Source organism: Dendrobates tinctorius, unplaced genomic scaffold (genome assembly GCF_039654945.1).
Source record: "Dendrobates tinctorius isolate UK_male_01 unplaced genomic scaffold, ASM3965494v1 ptg000205l, whole genome shotgun sequence".
In the NCBI taxonomy this organism is placed as follows: Eukaryota; Metazoa; Chordata; class Amphibia; order Anura; family Dendrobatidae; genus Dendrobates; species Dendrobates tinctorius.
The window spans coordinates 4,140,001-4,160,314 of record NW_027361872.1 but is presented as its reverse complement, the minus strand read 5'-3'; the positions used below and the strand labels follow the sequence as shown (position 1 = coordinate 4,160,314).

The window sequence follows — 20,314 nt, the reverse complement described above, 5'->3', positions numbered from 1 at the left end:
TTATTCTCCAACTTTACCACATTGTGTGTCCTCATAGGCCTCATCAGCCTTAGTTTATAAATTGTTAATTAAGCTTTACTTCCAGTGCAGTGCACAAGAAATAGGATAGAAATAGCATTGTAGAGGCACTATAGACGGAGATAAGTTCTTCTGATTAGTCCCATGTTGTGCTTTCTATTCTCGATCCAATACAGGGCTTTCCAGGACTTCGATACTGACAACTTATCCAATGGGATATGTCATCAATATAAAATCAGTGGTGGTCTGCTGGGACTTCAATGAGAACTGAGCTGCAGTACCTGACAACGGCCACCACACAGCGAGTGGAGCTGTGCCGCTCTGCACAGTGTTCGCTCCCGACCACTAAGGGACTTGCAAAATGCCGATAGTGGAGGTGACGGGTGATGTGCGTCGGACTCCCACTGATCGGATACTGATGACCTAGTGGATAGATCATCCATATCCAAGGACTGGACAAACAACTCCTTTTAATTTCTTTTAGTCTTCGTTTCACCATTCCCGATGAAACTCGATGGACTTTCTAGTCCGTCCCCAATACTCCGACAAGCAAACTTGATTCTATTGAAACAGTATTTCCCAAATAAATGATCAGCAGGCAAATCAAGCTTCATGTCATGCACAAGTGAAGAGTCAGGGTTTAAAAGGGAGTGTCAGCACAAAATGACTGTACAAACCAAGCACTGATGCTTAGTGCACCTGTGGCATGGCCAAACTGTTCAGTGCATCTCCCCACCTCCTCATGCTCCTGTTAAGTCTGAGCTGTCAAAGAAGAAAAGAAAAGGGGATAAATAAAAAAAGTGGGCAGGTGCCCTGAACAGCTCGGCCACACCAAGGATGCACTTATCTCGTGTGCTCGGTATGAACAGTCATTTTGTACTGTTAGACTCCTCTAGAAGGCAGCAGTTGACATCAGGGAAAATTTAATTTACATTACAGTCATTGAAATCAATGGCTGACTATTAATTTTATGGATGGGCTGGGTCTATCAGCATCTGTTATTCCTCCTGGAAATCTTGGCTTCCTTGACAACTGGGCATTGGAAGTCCCCAATCAAGTGTGGGATGTCTCTGTGCAGTATGAAAGGGAACGTATTGGCACCAGGAAAATGGGAACATCAGAAGGCGGTATACTCCTATATTTCCAGGATATAGAATAAGTGCTCTAAAACAAGTCTGTGTAGCACACAGATAGCCGGTTGTACAGTAGGCCGAACTTTCTGTGGTCATACTGCACATGTAACCATATATATTCTTGGAATATGTGCAGGTTCTAAATTAAGACTATTTGGTTGATGGTTATGTAAGGATTTTTAGGCACTTAGAGCATTATGTTGTGTTGCTCAATCTTTGGCCACAGTACTTCCGTGAAGACAACTTCTGGCCAGATTTCTACGAACATTACATGGGTGTAGCTGATTGATTGCACTATTTTCTGTCAGTTCTGAGCTGATGGCACTGCTGGACATCTTCCGATTTGGATGGAAAGTAATCCTGATGAGTCTTTCATCTGTTGCACTAAGTTTCTTTGGCTAAACACTGCATTTACGGTCCTCAATGTTGCCCATTTCTTGGTGCATGTTCTGAAATGTTTGAAATAAAAGGAGATGGTGACCACTCCTTTTCACTTTGGGATTGCCAGCAGAGACAGACATTGCCCTTATTTTGAGAGTCTAAAAGAGGCTGAATGGAGCAGTGGTGTGTGAGATTGGCCCACTGATCTATTATGACGGGGAACTTCATTTAATATGTAATAAGGAGAGGAGGGAGAGATCTGTGTGATGGCCGCTCCAGGCACTAAATAGCAAATAGGAATATCCCTTAAAGTATTCTGTCTATGAAGTGGCTGCAGCATATTTAGCCTATTGCACTTATGCTTATGTCTATTACTGAAAGCTTCGGCTCCATCTCTCCCCCATGTCAATGATCTTGCATTCTGTTCCTGAAGCTGTAGTATCAAGTTTTGCACTTACCACCCAAACAACCCTCAAAACGAATACTCCGCATCCACAAACCGCTTCTTTTCTTTACATTTGTAGGGTCATGTGTGCGTATATTACCCGATACACTGATCAATGAAGCTTAATAGTCAAACAACTCAGTGTTATGAAATCCAAGGCGAGACGTGCTGGAAGTCGCCCAGCATGACTCTGACAGTTCCCTTTATTCACGACTTAAACTAGTTTTTACAAGTTATACATCACCGGAAAAGCAGCATTTATAGCAGCTGGAGATCAATGAAGTGCCACACTGGAGGAGAAAAGCGCTCCATCACCGGCCGCGCTGGATAGCACAGGATTACTTACTTGTATCATTGAACGGTACTTTCTCACTGACGATTCCCAGAGACTCCTCCAGTCTACAGCTCAGGTCCGAATGGAGCGTCTTCAGCTGATTCTGGCTGATGAGGCAAAGAGAAGGAGAAAAACATTTTGGACACGGAAAACGCAAGCTTTTGAAGGGATTTTCCAGGATAATGATATTGATGACCTATCCGAAAATCAGAACCCCCAGAGCCCCTCACACAGATCAGCTGCTTGAGCCGTGACCGAATGGACACAGTGTATGGAGTAGAAAGAGCACAGCGCCATGCACAGTACTGGTCTTTCTTGGGTACTGCAGTTCAGCTCTTATCATAAGACTTCACGTACATGTATACATTTACATCGCTCCTTTACTTACTATAGTGGTTTATGTAAGAATTCTTAAACTTAAGAAAAATGTTAAAAATATATTATATATATATATATACATACATACTATAGGTAGGTGTATCTACACACTTTTAGATGACCGCTGGGAAGTGATTTCCACAGAACCGAAAAGGTCAGCTTATTATGAGACTCAGTGGTCAAAATGTAAACTGCAAGATTTTAGGAATCTTTTAAATACAGGAAATAACATGGAAAAGGAGAAAAGAATAGTTAAAAACAAGTTCAACAACTTGATTTAAGACTTTCCTAACTGAGCCAATTCTTTGTTGTTTTTTTTTAATCCATTTCTTCCAAGAGAAAACATTCTCACCCCCAACTCTCTTCCCCCCAATAATATAGCCGTATGAGCGGGCTTTTTTTTTTTGTTTTTTTTTTTACAGGGTGAGTGGTAGTTTTGAATTATACCATTTACTGTAATGAAAAATGGGGGGAAAAAATGCAGTGAAATGGTGAAAAAAAAAATGATTATTAGTACTCATTGTAAAAATCTCTTCGCTGGGGAACACGGGAACCATGGGTGTTGGCATTTGCCACCAAGAGACTGACACTAATGATAGAAAGAATAAAGTAAAGTAAGAGAACATAAACACTCAAACTCCAGGAATGAAACGCAAGAGCCCATCAGGGAAACACAAAAAGGGAGCAGTGTCCCCCAATGATGGCTACGACATTTTAATTTATGGTGAGCACTAAAAATCCTCTTTTCTCGGTCACTTCACTGAGCGACATCAGAAACCAGACACACAATAAAGCAGTCCCTAAATGGACAAAAATAAGCTGAATGTCAGACCACAGGATGAGATATTATAGGCTGCAGCACCCTACTGACAAAACCCACATCTATGGATGCAAAAGTGTGCAGAATGTGTGGCTTGAAGTCCATGTTGTGGCCTTGCAGATATCTGAAGCGCTGAGGTCTGGTGACGCACCGCCCATGAGGTTCCCACCACCTGAGTGGAGTGGTGTGTGGGCATCCTGAAGGAAGGGCTCACAGCTTTAGAACGATAAGCCTCCAGAATGGCAGACCAAATGCTGCGGTGAAATAGTTGCCTTGGAAGTAGGTGGATTCTTGCGTGCTCCATCAGGGGTGACAAATAAGAAACTCGTAAGTCTGAAGGGAGAAGTGACAGACAAAAAGATGGGCAGAACTAACAACATGGAGCTTGTGAAGAGATGGGATGGGGAGATGCAAAAGAAAGGTAGCAATAATTCTTGTTAAGGCAAGAGAAGGCCATCTTCAGGCGGAAAGGCCATGGTGCAAGGCCACCGTGTCTTTAGAGCAGCATGAGAGCTTGGAACTCCAAGAGCCTTCTGATGGACTAGACAATGACAAGGAAAACCACTTTCCAGGTCAGAGAGCAGTCATGTGGGATGCGGAAGAGCAAGAGAAGTCTGTCCTGGAGAACAAATCTTCTTGCCAAATATTGAGTTCTTGCACCATGCCGTTCTGGTGGGCAGAGGAATGGGTATGGACTTTCAGCCTCAGGGCTCACTCACACATCAGACTTTCACGGATAGCATTCATACCTCTGATTGTGTATGGGGCAATTCACATGTCTGTGATTTTTCATGGACCAACTGGTCCACAGAATATTATGGAGACATGTCCGAATTTGATCTGAGGAATTGAGAATGCAAGTCAATGGGTCTGTGAGAAAAAAAATCTGACCGTATTCGGATGACATCTGAGAGCTATTAGAAAGGAGTAGCTGGAGAAACTTTTTTTTTTTTTTTTTTTTAATTCCCTACATACATATATAAAAAAAAAAAAAAAAAAAAAAAAAAGACACTCAGACCCCAATCTGATCAAACTTTGACCAGAATAATCAGTCCGTTTTACTGCCATGTGTTAAAAAAAAAAAAAAAAAAAAAAAAATTGGATGTGTGAATGAGCCCTTATGGAGCTGGATCTCCATGGGGGCAGCTGTGGTGGTCCTGTCATCAGGAAGGGATAGAGGAGAGACAGTGGGACTGTGACCTGAGCCGCTTTGTTTCCCCAACTTATAAAGGAAGAGAGTGAAATTAGGAAAGAAAACAGATCTAGAGAACAAGATCTCTGTCTGCCTCCTACAAAGCTGAACTGGTTTATCTTGATTCCTGTAGGAGGGAGTCATTAATGTCACCCTCCTGGTGGCAGCTGCCAACACCCATAGAGCATGTGTCTGCCAACGAAGCAACTGACGAATACACAATTCTACCATTGCTTTTTGTCAGTACAATTACATAAATAGCAAATATTTGCTGCCATCAGTGAGCTTTAACTATGGCTGTTAGAGGTAGATGCTGGCAGTTTAACATAGCCAGCATTCGTTGTTTATGGTGCAGGCTCAGCTCCTGGACCCGCTCCATACACCCACACGTGACATTCACCATGCATATACATCAGCTGACAGAGAAAAAAAACAATAGAAATTTTCTGATGACACATTGCCTTAAAAGGGTTATTTCCATTTCATAAAGTGAGACTTCATAACCAAGTTCAGACCTAAAACTACAACTTCTAGGGCTCCGACAAACATGAGATTGTAGAGTCTACAGGGCCGATTTAGCGTAGTGTCCCTTTTATTATTATTAGCTGCAAGCAGCTTAAAGAGATATGCCATCAAGTTAGGACACTAGAATAGCCCTTTAAATGACATATGCACTTTTTGCAACCAAGGAGTTAAGCAGTTATTGGGAACTCATCAGGCACCTTAACTCTTCCAATCCACTACTTTTTAAGTATGGTTATGGGCTTGTATATTCAGATAGTGTTTTATGCCTTAGAGGAAGCATGGTTCCCCTGCGAAACAGTCATTAGCCCAAGTTTTCTTAACAACCCCTGCTTTTACGTGAAACCAAAAATTAATGATTGAATTGAGCATCGAGTGTCTTAACTTGCTCTTAGTTTTTACTTCTAATAGAGTGTTTTATGTTGCACAGTCTTTTAAAAATAAGCGAATCCTAGCCTGTTTTTTCTTCCAAATTAATTCCCGGAATAATGTATTTATTTTTGCAAAAAAGTCCCTACAGATCCACACCGGAGAATTATGTATCAAATATAATAATTGTGGCATCATTACCATTTTGATTAAGTTAGATCTACCAATATTCGACAACGGCAGGCGACACCAAGTATGTACTTTTGCTCTAAATCGCTGCAACAGGGGCTCCAGATTCAGAGCCCGAAAATCCTTCGGGGCAGGACTAACAATTATACCCAGATACTTAAACCTCCGAACTACAGGGACCGGTATCTGCAAATCTGAGAAATCCGCCGGGAGAGGGTCTATCGGCATTAAAGCTGATTTGGACCAATTAATCCGAAGACCAGACCTCAGCCCAAATTCTCGAATGACCTCCATTGCCGGCAAAAATCGAGGAATGTACCTTATCTAAATATAGAAGTAAATCATCCGCGTACAATGATATCCTCAACTCCACAGTTCCACATCTGAATCCCATTATTTCTCTGGACTTCCGAATTGCAACTGCCAATGGCTCCACCGCAGTAGCAAATAGCAAGGGCGAGAGCGGGCACCCCTGTCTAGTACCTCTCCCAAGAGGAAAAGACTCAGAGACCCTGCCATTAGCCCCAACCTTCGCCACCGGCGAGCCATACAACAGCCTCACCCAATTTATAAATCTGTGTCCAAAGCCCATTTTCCGAAGTACCGCCCACAAAAAAACCCACTCCAGACTATCGAACGCCTTAGCGGCGTCTAAGGACAAAATTGCTCTTCCCCCCAACTCCCCAGAACTATGTTGAATCCCCAAGTATAGTTTCCTAAGGTTCATAGATGTGGCTCTGCCTGGGATAAATCCCGTCTGATCCTTCTGGATAACAGATGAGAACTCGGGACATCCTATTGGCGAGTACCTTGGCCAATAATTTAACATCTGTTGATAATAGGGAAATCGGGCGATATGAATCCGGAACCTCTGGATCCTTTCCGGGCTATAAAAATGATTTTTTACATTTTAATTATTCTACTTAGGTGACTTGAACCTGCAATTGCTTAACTGCCTATAAAGTACAGTTCAATACTATCTGTGGATTCAAAAGCTAAGCATGCATCAACCTCGAGATAACCATTGGCATATTAATAGAGCAATGTAAAATCCAAATGAATATGTGCTCAATATTACACTTGCAGAAAACCATTTAACTTCAATTGGGGAAAACCACTCCACAGAAATTAAAAATTTTTTTTGCAGCCTTCTATAAAATTATTTCTAGGGACAATCTCCCTTTAAATATCTAGATTTGATAGTACGCAAGGATTTACGCACACGTTATCCACCTGTTCAAAAATTCTAGGCAGGGATTGTCAGCAACCTTCGGCACTCCAGCTACTGTAAAACTACAACTCACAACATTTCCTGACCTGTCCTGCATGCCTGTAGCTTTCAGGAAATGCAGTTAGGCCCCTTTCACATATCTGTGCTTCCACACGTACCGGAGACAAGTACACACACACACTATGATCTATGTGAATGCGCACATGTCCGTGTTTTCAAACAGACTGTGTCCTCGTGAGCCATACATATCTTTGGTAACCAGCAAAGACAAAGCAGAAAGCTGAGAGTTGATATTATCAGGTTGGAAAGGTACATGGTTATTGGGCCACTCCCAGCCTAAAAACACAAGCCCTCTGCCACACCAGAAGTGGCGCATCACATTAGCTGCTCCAATCAGCACTATACATTCACTCTTCCAGACTGCCAACACACCAGCGCAATCAGTGTAATGGGGTTTGGGGTTGACGTCAGCTGTGAATTGTCCAAAAACCGACATCAAGCCCTGGATTGGAGAGGTGTCTATCAGGCACCCCCAATACTAACCCAGTAACTTGGATAAAACAAAAAGATTTTTGTGTACTCACTGTAAAATCTCTTTCTCTTAGCCTTTAATTGGGGGACACAGAACCGTGGGTGTTATGCTGCTGTCCACTAGGAGGCAACACTATGCATAATCTGAAAAAGATTAACTTTGGCTCCTCCTCTGCAGTATACACCCCTGGACGGCGTCAGCCTTCTCCAGTTTTGTGCAAAAGCATTAGGAGGAAGGTAACACAAATAACATAACCATGCCTGTAAGAAGGCCGCTATGTACGAGCTCAAAGAACAATATGAGAACTCAACTAACAACGACCTGTAAGGGCAACAGGGTGGGAGCTGTGTCCCCCAATTAAAGACTAAGAGAAAGAGATTTTACGGTGAGTACACAAAAATCTCCTTTACTCTGTCGCCTAATTGGGGGACACAGAACCCTGAGACGTCTCAAAGCAGTCCCTGGGTGGGAAGCAGTGGACGAATATTGTGCTGACAGTCCCCTAGATTTGGGGTACTGCTGCCTGCAGGACCCGTCTACCCAGGCTCGCATTCGCTGAGGACCGAGTATGCACTCTGTAGTGTTTTGTAAATGTGTGCAGGCTAGTCCAAGTGGCTGCCTTACACACTTGATGTGCCGAGGCTTGATGCCGAATGGCCCAAGAGGCTCCTACGGCACCGCGTAGAGTGTGCTGTGATACCGGCCGGAAGAGGAGAATTGACAAGTCGGTAAGCCTCTTGTATGGTGGACTTGATCCACCTAGCAAGGGTAGCTTTGGAAGCCTGTAGACCCTTGCGAACGCCTTCTGGAAAAAGGAAAAGTGAATCAGACTTCCGGAAGGGAGCAGTCCTAGACACGTAAATACGCAATGCCCTGACCAGGTCAAGCGTATGCAGAGCCTTCTCCACTCTATGAACAGGAACCGGGCAAAGAGATGGTAGTGAGATTTCCTCATTGAGGTGGAAGCTGGACACAACCTTCAGAAGGAAGGATGGGACTGTATGGAGAACCACCTTGTCCTGATGGAAAACCAGAAAAGGTTGTCTGCAGGAAAGTGCTGAAAGTTCGGACACCCTGCGTAGCGAGGTGATTGCCACCAGAAAGACCACCTTCTGTGACAGAAGGCGAAGTGAGACCTCCTTAAGGGGTTCGAAAGGAGGTGTCTGCAATGCTGTCAAGACCAGGGTGAGGTCCCACGTCTCCAATGGATGTTTGTAGGGGGGGAACCAAAACGGGAAACCCCTTGGAGAAAGGTCCTCACTTGCGGCTTATTAGCAATATGCCTCTGAAAGAGCACTGAAAGCGCTGACACTTGGCTCTTAAGCAAGCCCAGGGATAGCCTGGCGTCCAGGCCCGACTGAAGGAAATCGAGGATCTTTGGAAGAGAGTAGGGAAGTGAGACATGTCCTCGAGATTCGCACCATGTGAAGAAAGCCTTCCAGGTACGATAGTAAATCCTGGCTGAAGCTGGCTTTCGAGTCCTGATCATGGTTTTAACGACGTCCGCCGAAAAACCTGCTTGTGTCAAAACCCAGGTCTCAATGGCCACGCCGTCAAATTGAGAGCCCCTGAGTTCTGGTGGAAGAACGGGCCTTGTGACAAACGGTCGGGACGTGAGGGGAGACGCCAGGGAGCGTCTGCTGTGAGTTGCACGACGTCTGCGTACCATGTACACCTGGGCCAGTCTGGAGCGATCAGGATGGTGGGAACTCCCTCTTGCTTGATCTTCCTCAGGACTCTGCAGATCAGGGGGAGGGGTGGAAAAATGTACAGAAGCTTGAATTGGGTCCAGTCCTGAACCAGGGCATCTGCTCCTAGCGACCGCGGGTCGCGCGTCCTGGCCATGAAATTGGGAACCTTGGCATTGAGATGGGATGCCATCAGATCCACGTCCGGGGCCCTCCAGCGATGGCAGATCTGACGAAAAACTTCGGGATGGAGAGACCACTCCCCCGAGTCCATTCCTTGTCTGCTGAGATAGTCGGCTTCCCAGTTGTCCACACCCGGAATGTGGACCGCAGAGAGTACCGACCTTGCATCATCCGTCCAGTGTAGGATACGTGTTACTTCGTTCATCGCCTGGATGCTGCGGGTCCCGCCTTGATGGTTCACGTATGCCACCGCCGTGGCATTGTCCGACTGTACTCTGATATGAGAGTCTGCTAGCAAGTGATGAAAGGCTTTCAATGCCAGGAAGATGGCCCGAATTTCCAGGATGTTGATGGGCATGGTCGCTTCCATTGGTGACCACTTGCCTTGCGCTCTGTGATGTAGATACACCGCGCCCCAACCCGTAAGGCTTGCGTCGGTGGTCAAAACCTTCCATTGACTGGAGAGAAAGGATTTTCCCCGTGCAAGCGAGGTTGGCTTGAGCCACCAGTGCAGGGACCTCCTGGTTTCCGATACTAACCGGAACTCCCTGTCGAGGGAGAACAGATTCCTGTCCCAGGACTTGAGGATGGCCAGTTGAAGGGGTCTGAGGTGAAACTGGGCAAATGGTACCGCCTCCATTGCCGCTGCCATCCTGCCAAGTACTCTCATGGCATACCGGAGAGATCGGGGGGGACTTGCAGAGGAGAGTGCGAACTCCCAAACGGAGGGCCAGTGCCTTGTTCCTGGGGAGGATCACCAGACCCCTGGAGGTGTCGAATAGCATCCCCAGGAAGGCCAGAGACTGACTCGGGGTAGTCGAGGACTTCTGTAAATTGACTAACCATCTCAGGCGACTCAGAGTGTCGATGGTGATTGAGACGTTGACCTCGCAGTCCTTGAAGGTGGGGGCCTTGACGAGAAGGTCGTCCAGATATGGAACGACTACTATGCCTCTGGAGTGTAGAACGTCCATGGTGGCTGCTATGACCTTTGTAAATGTTCTGGGAGCCGTGGCGAGACCGAACGGGAGGGCCACAAACTGGTAATGGTCTTGGTCGATTGCGAATCTGAGAAATCTCTGATGGGCGGGAGCAATCGGTATATGCAGGTATGCGTCCTGTATGTCTATGGAGGCGAGAAATTCTCCTTTTTCCATGGATGCAACGATTGACCGGAGGGATTCCATGCGAAAGTGACGAACTCGAACATACTTGTTGAGTTGCTTGAGGTGTAGTATGGGTCGGACGCTGCCTCCCTTCTTGGGCACCATGAACAGATTGGAGTAGAACCCTCGGAAGCGCTCGTCTGCTGGGACCGGTACTATGACTCCTGCTTGCAGGAGGGAAGAAATCGCTTGATGGAAGGCTCGAGCTTTGAGCGGAGGCTTTGGAGGAATGGAGAGAAAGAACCTGTGCGGTGGGCTGGTAGTAAACTCGATCTTGTATCCTGAAGACACTATTTCCTTGACCCACTTGTCTTCTGTAATAGGAAGCCAGACCTGCTGAAAGAGTAGCAGTCGTGCGCCCACAAGTGGGGTGTCTTCCAGAGGGCATGAGTCATGATGAGGGGAAAGTCTGAGCTTTCCCTCCTTTGGATTTTGCCTGGCTTGCTTTTGACTGCCAGTTCCTGTCCGGCCTCTGTGCCGCCCGTGTGTTGTCTCTGCGGGGGGAGCGGCTACGATTTTGTGCTGGCCGCGAGACGGACCAGCCTGAAGAATTCCGAAAGGATCGGAAATGAGATTGATTACATCTTTTAAACGTGTGTTTTGGTTTTAGTTGAGGGAGAGAAGTACTTTTACCCCCAGTAGCATTGGATATCATTGTATCCAGCTTTTCACTGAAAAGACGTCCACTGAAGTACGGGAGATTTGTCAGGGACTTTTTTGAGGCCGCATCTGCCTTCCATTCTCTCAGCCAGAGAATATGCCGGATTGTGATGGCGTTTGATGCTATTCCCGCTACCCCTCTTGCAGAATCCAACACTGCATGGACCATGTAAACTGCCACTACTGCAATTTGCACCGCCTGATCCGCCAGCTGAGGATTTGAAGCTTGGAGGCCCTGTTGCAATCGATTAGCCCAGGCCATAATGGCCTTGGCTGCCCAAACTGAAGCAAATGCAGGAGCCAGAGAGGCACCTGCCGCTTCGAAGATTGAACGCGCCATGCGTTCTACCTGTCTGTCTGCTGCGTCTTTGAGGGTTGAGCTGTCCGGCAGTGAGAGAAGTGCTTGTGCTGCCAGCCTAGAGACTGGGGGATCCACTTCAGGTGGATCTGTCCAATCCTTAGTGTCCTTCTGTGGGAAGGGGTACTTTGCTTCCACGTATTTGCGATTGGCGAATTTTTTCTCAGGCTGCGAAAAATGCTTAGAAAGTATTTTTTGAAATTCCGGGTGATGAGCGCCGTATTGCTAGGGGGACAAGGAACCAGAGTGTTCTCGGTTTCATTATCTGAGTTAGAGTCACATATGACCTCTGAGTCTTGCGCATCGCTAAGGAGCTCCCTAGCAGGCGAACTAGGGAGCAGGTGTTCTGTGTTCTGGGATCGTTGTGGAGATCCGCATTGCGTTTCTCTATCAGGGGACGGTCTCGGTGACCTGGAGCCACTGTCTCTCTCCCTGGAGGGGGGCGACCTAGTGCGATATAAGGACGTAGATGAACGCGACCTGTGGGTCCGCTTACGACTCAAACTGTCGGAAGTGGTCTGTCCCTGAGATCTTTGCTGGGTAACGTTCATAGCCGAGACATGAGCCTGCAGTAGTGTGGAGGTCAGGTTATCTATAGACTGTGTCATAGACTGCGACATCTGAGTCGCCCATTCCGGCGCAGTAGCGGTCGCAGAAGCGTTGGTAGGGACTTCTTGGGGTTCTGACCCAGTGTTTTGGGTACAGTCCTGGCAGTGCGGGTACGTGCTGCCGCTGGGGAGAGTGGCTTTGCAGGCTGTACAGACTGCATAAAAGCAGTCTTGTCTGGTCCTTTTCCTTGAGCCCGACAGTGTCTAGAGGCTAATTAGCAGAGGCCCTACAGGGGTATCTACGCAGGGAAAAGGAATAGGGGAGCGTTATAGGTTATATGAACTCACAGCTGAGTACAGAGAACCCAGCTGTGATCTTACCCCACCGGTGCGCCCCCTAGGTCCAGCGCCGATAAATCCCACTCCTATGCCCCCCAGAGACCGCTGTGCTGCCTTCAGCTTCAGGTGCAGCAAGATGGCCACCAGGTTCTGAGGTGGAGGAGGAAGGGGGCGGACATGCTGAAAAGGGCACGCCGAGCTATGTAAAAGCGCGCCCTTCCTGACTCGATCCGCCCCTTCTATGACACTGCGGAGTGTCATTTTCGTCATCCGGGGGCCGGGAATAAGGCGGCGACTCGAATTTGAGACCTCATGCCCAGAAGGGCTCCAGGACGGCGCGGCTGTCCGGGGGGGGGGGGGGGGGTCGGATTCAAACCAGACCCCCCCGGATTAAATGGCAGGCTAGCGGTGGGGTCATGAGCGCAACCTGGGCCCTGTGGGCATAGCGCCTGTGCTGCCGGAGAGACAGGGGCGCAGGGACAAGTGCCATGCCTGCCTGAACCTCCCCCGGTCCCAACAGGATGCCGCAGCTGGGCTGGGGTCCCTGGACTTGTAAGTGGCCGAACGGTGCCCGATACAGGCCATACCTGCGGTGTCTCAACCTAATGCCCCCATAGGGGGATTAGGGAGGGTGCTGCTGTCACCGTCAGGGGGCTTCATCCTATCCTCGACCTCAACCCAGAGCCCAAGGGAACTGGGGAAGGAGGGGGGTTCTCGACTTCGCACCAGTACCCGAAGGACTGGGGAAGGAGCGACATGGGGAAGAGCCATCTCGACCTCAACCGGGTACCCCTTAATAGGGGACCGAGGAGGGAGCCATGCCGGGAGTCTCGCTGGAGACCCACTTTTCTTCATCTGTAATCCATTGAAAAAAAAAAAATCAAGGAAGAAAAAAAAAAAAATATCTTAGGAGTGCCTCCTTGCTACACTAAGCAAAAACTGGAGAAGGCTGACGCCGTCCAGGGGTGTATACTGCAGAGGAGGAGCCAAAGTTAATCTTTTTCAGATTATGCATAGTGTCGCCTCCTAGTGGACAGCAGCATAACACCCACGGTTCTGTGTCCCCCAAGTAGGCGACAGTGTAAACACAAAAAAAAAAAAAACTTTTAATGAAATAAACACTCCCCCAAATTTTCCCTAAGATACCACTGTACAAAAAAAATAAATCCCACACAGTTACAAAATTGTTCACCAAATCCAGTGAAGTCCATTGAGTTTTTTTGTGCAAAGACAATAGAGCTTCGTTCTGAAGCTCCATACTATTTGCAGACAGATACTGAAAGGTCATGCTGTGTAAAACCCAGCTGCTCAAAACTGTGATGAGGTCATTGCCATTACTACAAAAAAAGTCAGACATTTCCTGTAGTTCTTGATCTAGCTTACAGCAGGGGTTTTGGCCTGCTCCTTCATACAGATCTTTCAGTTTTTATGGCTGTCGCTGGGCAACACTGAGTTTCTGCTCCCTTCAAATATTTTCTATTGGGTGCAGGTCTGGAGACTGGCTAGGCCACTCCAGAACCTTGAAATGCTTCTTACGGAGCCACTCCTTAGTTTATCTGGCTGTATGTTTCGGGTCATTGTCAAGATGGAAGACGCAGCCACGACCCATCTTCAATGCGCTTTCTGAGGGAAGGAGATTGTTGACCAAAATCTCATAATACATGACCCCATCCATCCTTCCTTTAATACGATGAAGTCATCCTGTCCCCTTTGCAGAAAATCATCCCCAGAGTGTGATGTTTCCCCACCATGATTCACGGTTGGGTCGGTCTTCTTGGAGGTTGTACACATCCTGCTCCTTCCTTCAAATACGGAGAGTGGAGTTGATACCAAAAAAGTTCTATTTTGGTCTCATCTGACCACATGACCTTCTCCCATGCCTCCTCTGGATCATCCAGAAGGTCATTGGAGTAACTTCAAACAGGCCTGGACATGTGCTGGTGTGAACACATGGACCTTGCGTGCCCTGCGGGATTTTAATCCATGACGGCGTAGTGTGTTACTAACGGTAATGTTTGAGACTGTGGTCCCAGCTCTCTTCAGGTCATTGACCAGGTCCTCCCGTGTAGTTCTGGGCTGATTCCTGACATTTCTCAGAATCATCCTTAGCCCCCCGAGGCAAGATCCTGCATGGAGCCCCAGACCAAGGAAGATTGACAGTCAACTTGTGTTTCTTCCATTTCCTAATAATTGTACTAACAGTTGTTGCCTTCTCACCAAGATGCTTGCCTATTATCCTGTAGCCCATCTCAGCCTTGTGCAGTTAAACAATTTTGTCCCTGGTGTCCTTAAATAGCTCTTTGGTCTTGGCCATGGTGGAGAGGTAGGAGTGTTACTGAGTATGTGGACAGGTCACAAGATCAAACGGGTGCAATTAATACAGGTAATGGGTGCAGAGTAGGAGGGCTTCTTAAAGAAAAACTAACAAGTCCGTAAGAGCCAGAATTCTTGCTGGCTGGTAGGTGAATACTTACTGCTAAATTGATAGAAGAAAATAAAAATAAATCATGGCTCTGGGAACAAGAGGAAGAAGAAACAAAAGCACAAAAACAGAAAGCTGCCTGGTCATAATGAGGTCAATGGCCGTGCTTTCGTTTTACTTTAGAGAACCTGATTTAATGCTGATCCATGGGATGGAGGAGCATTGCTCCATCTCCCAAAAAATAAATTATGGTTACATGGTAAGGAAATAGACGACTCAATTAATAGGAAATGACCAGTGGTTGTCCTATATCCTACTGTGGAGAAAGGAAATATCCATCACCGAGTATTAAAACGCATTTCCTAATACGTTCGCAGCACTCCACCTTCCAGAGGAGATGGGTGAGATGTGGATGCCCACCACCCTGATCCCGGCTGGGGCTGAGCGCACTCTGCTCTTCCCTGCCCATGATACTGTATCTCACTGTCCTGTATTTGTACCCTCATACCCCAGGACCCATCTTACACTTTTCTAACGCCGCACTGATAAAGGTGATTTATTTTTTTTTTCCAATAAATTTCTTCCCAAGACATTGTAGCCGATCCCTGTCCTCCGCTCCTCACACTTACCAGTCTTCTGACCGCAGTCTGCACTCCTTCGCCTCCTTCTCCAGCCCTTGAGCTTTTACCTAAGGAGGCAATGTAGAAACGACATTAAAGTGCACGGCCAAGATTTATGCTCCGGGGTATAAATAATGAATGTGAGTGATGCAAGTCTGAGCTCAACACAGACCTGGATCATAGCAAGCAGAGGTTCCAATCAGTCCGCAATATGTAATAATCCAGAGAATTAATTCAGGAAATCCATCTCCATGCGGCATCAGGGCTTATATGGCCGGTCACTGATTAAGTATGCAGGCAGAATAATCTGCAGCCCATGTAACCAGCATATGCCTCATTGGGTAATTTATAATGTTTTGAGTTTTTTCTTTTCATCTTTTGCTTAAAAATATATTGTGTAACATTTTTTCCTGATCCGTTTTGATTTCCTGATTGTAGTTTTTTTTTTTTCTATTCTAATTTCTGCACAAGATTATTGGGGCAGCCATGTGCCTGTTTGCAGCAGTTTTGAGTTTTACTTTACTCACTGGCGGACACAGACAGGAGAGGGTCCCTGTGCAGGAACAGTATGGGGGCCCTTTATAGTCCAATGATTCATCAGAATGCAAAATTCCACCCGCTTTGTAGCTGGTAGTGGCCCCCTTACCTCTTGGGCCCCTGTGTAGCTGCCCAGGTTACATCAATGATATGGCCGCCCCTGACTTTATTGTTGTCAGCAAATGACTGACTTTTATGGGAGAGTGTTGTGGGCATGCTCTGTGACCGGCGCCTTGGTCTGTGCACCGTGCAGGGAGGGGATCTTTAACATTACCGGCCTATTTTGAGGCCCAATAAACAGTGTAAGATTTCAAAAAATTGTTTCAAATATATATTAAAAATAAATCACCAAATGACTTAAAACATTTTCAACAGTAAGGCTAGGCGGTAAGTATTTGCAGCAAATGTTTCTACAACAAAACCCAGTGTTGGCAACAAAAATTGTGTAAAACACACTTTTTTTTACGTGCATCTGTTATGCTGTTTTGCTTGTATTTTTTCTCATTCATTTGAATAGGTTAAATATGCTGCAAAGATGCAGAAAGAGGCGACTGGCTGCAGATCTGAAAAAAAAAAAAAAAAAGCTTTGATGGTTCCAAAAGGAAAGAATAAGCATCGTGTGCGTGAGATTTTAGAAACCTCATTCACCTTCCTGTTACTGACTGCAGCTGTGAGGAGACAGGCTTTATGGCTGGTAATATTTACAAAAAAAAAAAATTATATATATTATTGTAGCGTTCTTAGAATTACTTACTATTATAGTCAAAATACAAAGATAACTTAAGAAACAAGCTAGTTAAAAAAAAAGGTAGATGAGCAGCTAAACCCCAGGTCATATACTAATCACTCGTCTCAGATTCTGCGTCCTCGGCAGTTCTTCTACCATGAATGCAGGAAGGAAGGGGAGTGACGACCGATGACACAGCTTCCCTCAAAAATCAGAATCAATGACTGCTCACCTCTAATTTCGCCTTGTCACTCTGCAACTTCTCAATAGTCTCCATGTATTTCTGCTTCAGGCCCTCCACAACCGCTTGGTGCTGGGCAGCGCCCGTCTCCAGGACTTGCAGCCGACTCCTCAGCTCGTCCACTATCTGCCGATGCTTCTCGCTGGCCTCAAAGAACTGAAATCACATAAAAAGCCATCAAAAAAACGTTCAGAAGAATGTTTCAAAAAAAATACAGCTTCACTCTGAAATGCTAAGACATGCAAACATTAACTATGTGAATTTTTAACTGTGTTTTTTTAAAGAAAATGTTAAAAAAAAAAAAATGAAATTACTTGGCACATAAATTGGCCAATTCATTAGAGCCCATCAGCCGCCGCAAGGAGTACCCCTTTGATGGGACTTGAACCGTATATGCCCCTCCTGGTCTAAAAGCCTACAATTTTAAGGGCAGCCCGGGAGAGGTATATACAGTTAAGGTCCCATCACAAGGGTACGACTTGCTTGCCTTGGCTGATGGGTTCTCATGAATTGGCCAATTTATTTGGTTATATTGAATAGTCGTGACGGCTTGCACCTGTTCACACTTGTCATATTCTGTTTGGAGATGTTGGTCAGTTTTTTTTAATATTCACACGAATGGCCCTGTAGCAGTGCCAGGTAGGCTAGGGTTAAATCCTAGCTCTGCATGCTTTGATTAGTGCACCTGGCTAGTCCGGCATATAACCAGGCTAGGTGTTCATCTGAGTCAGTCCAGTCAGGGAAGTTGACCAGACTGGATGTGTTATGGAGCGGAAGAGAGAAACAAGCAAGAATCTCTATTTGAGAAGAGACTGCACAGGCCACGTGCAGAGAACGGCAGGAATCAGTGGTTGCTATAGACAATAGCCGTTTTGTTTGTCTGAGCTGGGGCTCGCTCAGCCGTTTAGGAATAGCCAGGGTCTGGCTCTGTTTATTTTGTGCCTGGGATTTGTGTTTTCGAGTTTTGGTTCTGTGCAACCTGTGGAAAGCAATAAAAACTGAATGTGTTTGGACCAAACCTGCATTGGCCGTGTGAACGCTACCTAATGTCTACCAGAGCGAGTGAACCCCTACAGTCCCAAACGTAAATTAGGGTCCAAAGTAAAAATATTTAGGATAAATTTACCATAAGACCATCCCCCTCCCCTAGTCCCTAAGGGTTCTGTTACAACATAACAGGAGGGCATATGCTCAAAAGGTAAACCCTAGAGACCGAGTGGTCCCAACAGCCCATGAAATTGGTAGATTGGGGGGGGGGTCAGCATTTTTAAGGTACAACTCTCTGTGAGGATGCAAGAAAAATACATTTATATAGGGTTGTTTAGTTTGATGTGAGCAGTGTGCTGTAATGTTTTGCAGCAGCAATGACACAGTACGGCATAAGTGGCTGAAGATTTATTTTTTTAAAGAAATGGAGCAATAAATGCCAATCAGTATTGGCCTGACCCTTACAGATTAAAGGGGTACCCCAGTGTACGTACAGCAAGTGATCGCAAATCCAATGAGTCGGTGGCGACTGTAAGATCGGTTTGAACTTCTGTCCTCCAATTCTCTCCTGGGTACGGGGAATGGAACGAAGCGGCTGGTGATGTGTATATCCTGCCCCTCCACTCAAAGTGCAATGTACTGACGAAAATAATCAAATGTGGCGATTTTTTTTTTTTCCCACACTATGTTTTCTTCATCAGTGCATTGGACATTAGATAAAGTGGCAAGACTGCGTGACCGAATGCTCCACTCGACAGGAAGTGAAACTAAGGAAAACAGGACACACGTCGCCCATTTTGGCAATCAGGGAATAAGTGAGAAAATATGTAGCCAATTATAAAATGAAAGTGCCTCTTCTAACAGGATTTTCTGCAGAGAACTGAACTGAATTGCTTGAAATGCTTGATACGGTGATAAAAGTCCAAAGTGGTAATGAAAACTTTTCTAAACTTTTTGGTCTAAATCTCCAGACCCTCACCAATCAGTACAGCACAGACCCTTACCGGTTAGTACGACACGGCATTGTGCCATCATTTGCAGAGTTGCCTAAAGTTGAAAAAAAAAAGGAAGAATATATACATAGATATTACTTTAACCAACCTGTATGTGCAGCCTCTCGTTCTCCTCGATTTTTTTCTGAAGATCTTCATCAAAGACACTTTTTTGTTCATGACTCATCTGGGACGAATCTACGTGTTTCTAGAGGGCAAAAGAACAGAATAGTCAAATATTAAATGCTCAGAAGCAAGGAGGACATGTACTATAAATGCAGCTGGGAAAGGGTTTTGATGGCACAGTTCCATTTTTTTATGCTGAATTTATAAGGCTGTGTGAAATTGCGCCAATGTACAGAGATACGACGAGATGCGTTTCTGGGGCAGCCATCTAATACAGCACGCCGTATCCTTCATGTCTGTGTTAGTATATACTTATGCCTCCCATAAAATAAAAACCCTTACACGTCATTTTTGTCCCACCGAGCGTTGTGCCATTCATTGGTCAATTCTCCGGGAAACATCAATAAGGTACCAAAAGTCACCATTACTCATCAGGAAGGCATTGCCCTGCACAGTCCGACAATATCCAATACGTTCTCACAGTGTCAGTCAGTGGAGGAGCGCACCTTTTTGACAAAGAATGGTAAACCCAGCTGACAATCTGTTTATAAATTTCTTGGATGAGTAACAGAGGAACGTCACAGAATTCTAAGGAAATTAACAACTCACGGAGCAGGCTCAGGAGACGAGTTCACTACATATCGGGCCGGTGCAGGCTGTGTAATACAGTCAGCATCCACCTGTATAATCAGCCAACATTAGCTGCCGATTAACTCCTGAAATGCTGCGACATTTAATGGGTCTGTTTGTCTGTCCACCGAACCCAGCATCCTCACCCCCACCAGTAGCATGACAATGGGGTGTCCCATGGCAGCTAGGGGCCTTCTGGTACTCCTATCAGTTCCCTTTTTGGAAATCCTGTTCTTAGGAGATCGTTATATGGTGACAATCAAATTCAAGTCACCATATTGCAGTATAAAAAAATAAATAAATAAATAAAAAAAAAAAAACACACAACAACAACATTCAGCTTTCACCAGTACTGTAAGCATAAAAAAACCAAATCAAATTTAAAAGCCAAAATTGCCCGGCTTTGTGATTTTTTTTTTGTTACTGCCTCTGCTCCCATAAATAATGCAATAAAAAGACACAATGTGGGTGATTTATCAAACTTCTCTATCAATATTCTCTCTTCAGTCTTGATGAGGGGGCATGTAGGAGTGTACGTGCCTCCTA

At 45.8% G+C, this 20,314-nt stretch overlaps 1 protein-coding gene across 2 annotated transcripts in view; it reads right to left on the bottom strand.

The window, feature by feature from the left end:
* Positions 1–20,314, bottom strand: part of PPP1R21 (protein phosphatase 1 regulatory subunit 21) — a 107,394-nt gene that overhangs the window by 75,017 nt on the left and 12,063 nt on the right. For both annotated transcript variants that reach the window (XM_073554020.1, XM_073554021.1), the window contains 4 exons: positions 19,122–19,220; positions 17,025–17,189; positions 15,538–15,596; positions 2,324–2,418 (listed from right to left, as the gene is read on the bottom strand). In XM_073554020.1, coding sequence (XP_073410121.1) covers positions 2,324–2,418; positions 15,538–15,596; positions 17,025–17,189; positions 19,122–19,220 — 418 coding nt within the window. The remainder of the gene's footprint in view (positions 1–2,323; positions 2,419–15,537; positions 15,597–17,024; positions 17,190–19,121; positions 19,221–20,314) is intronic.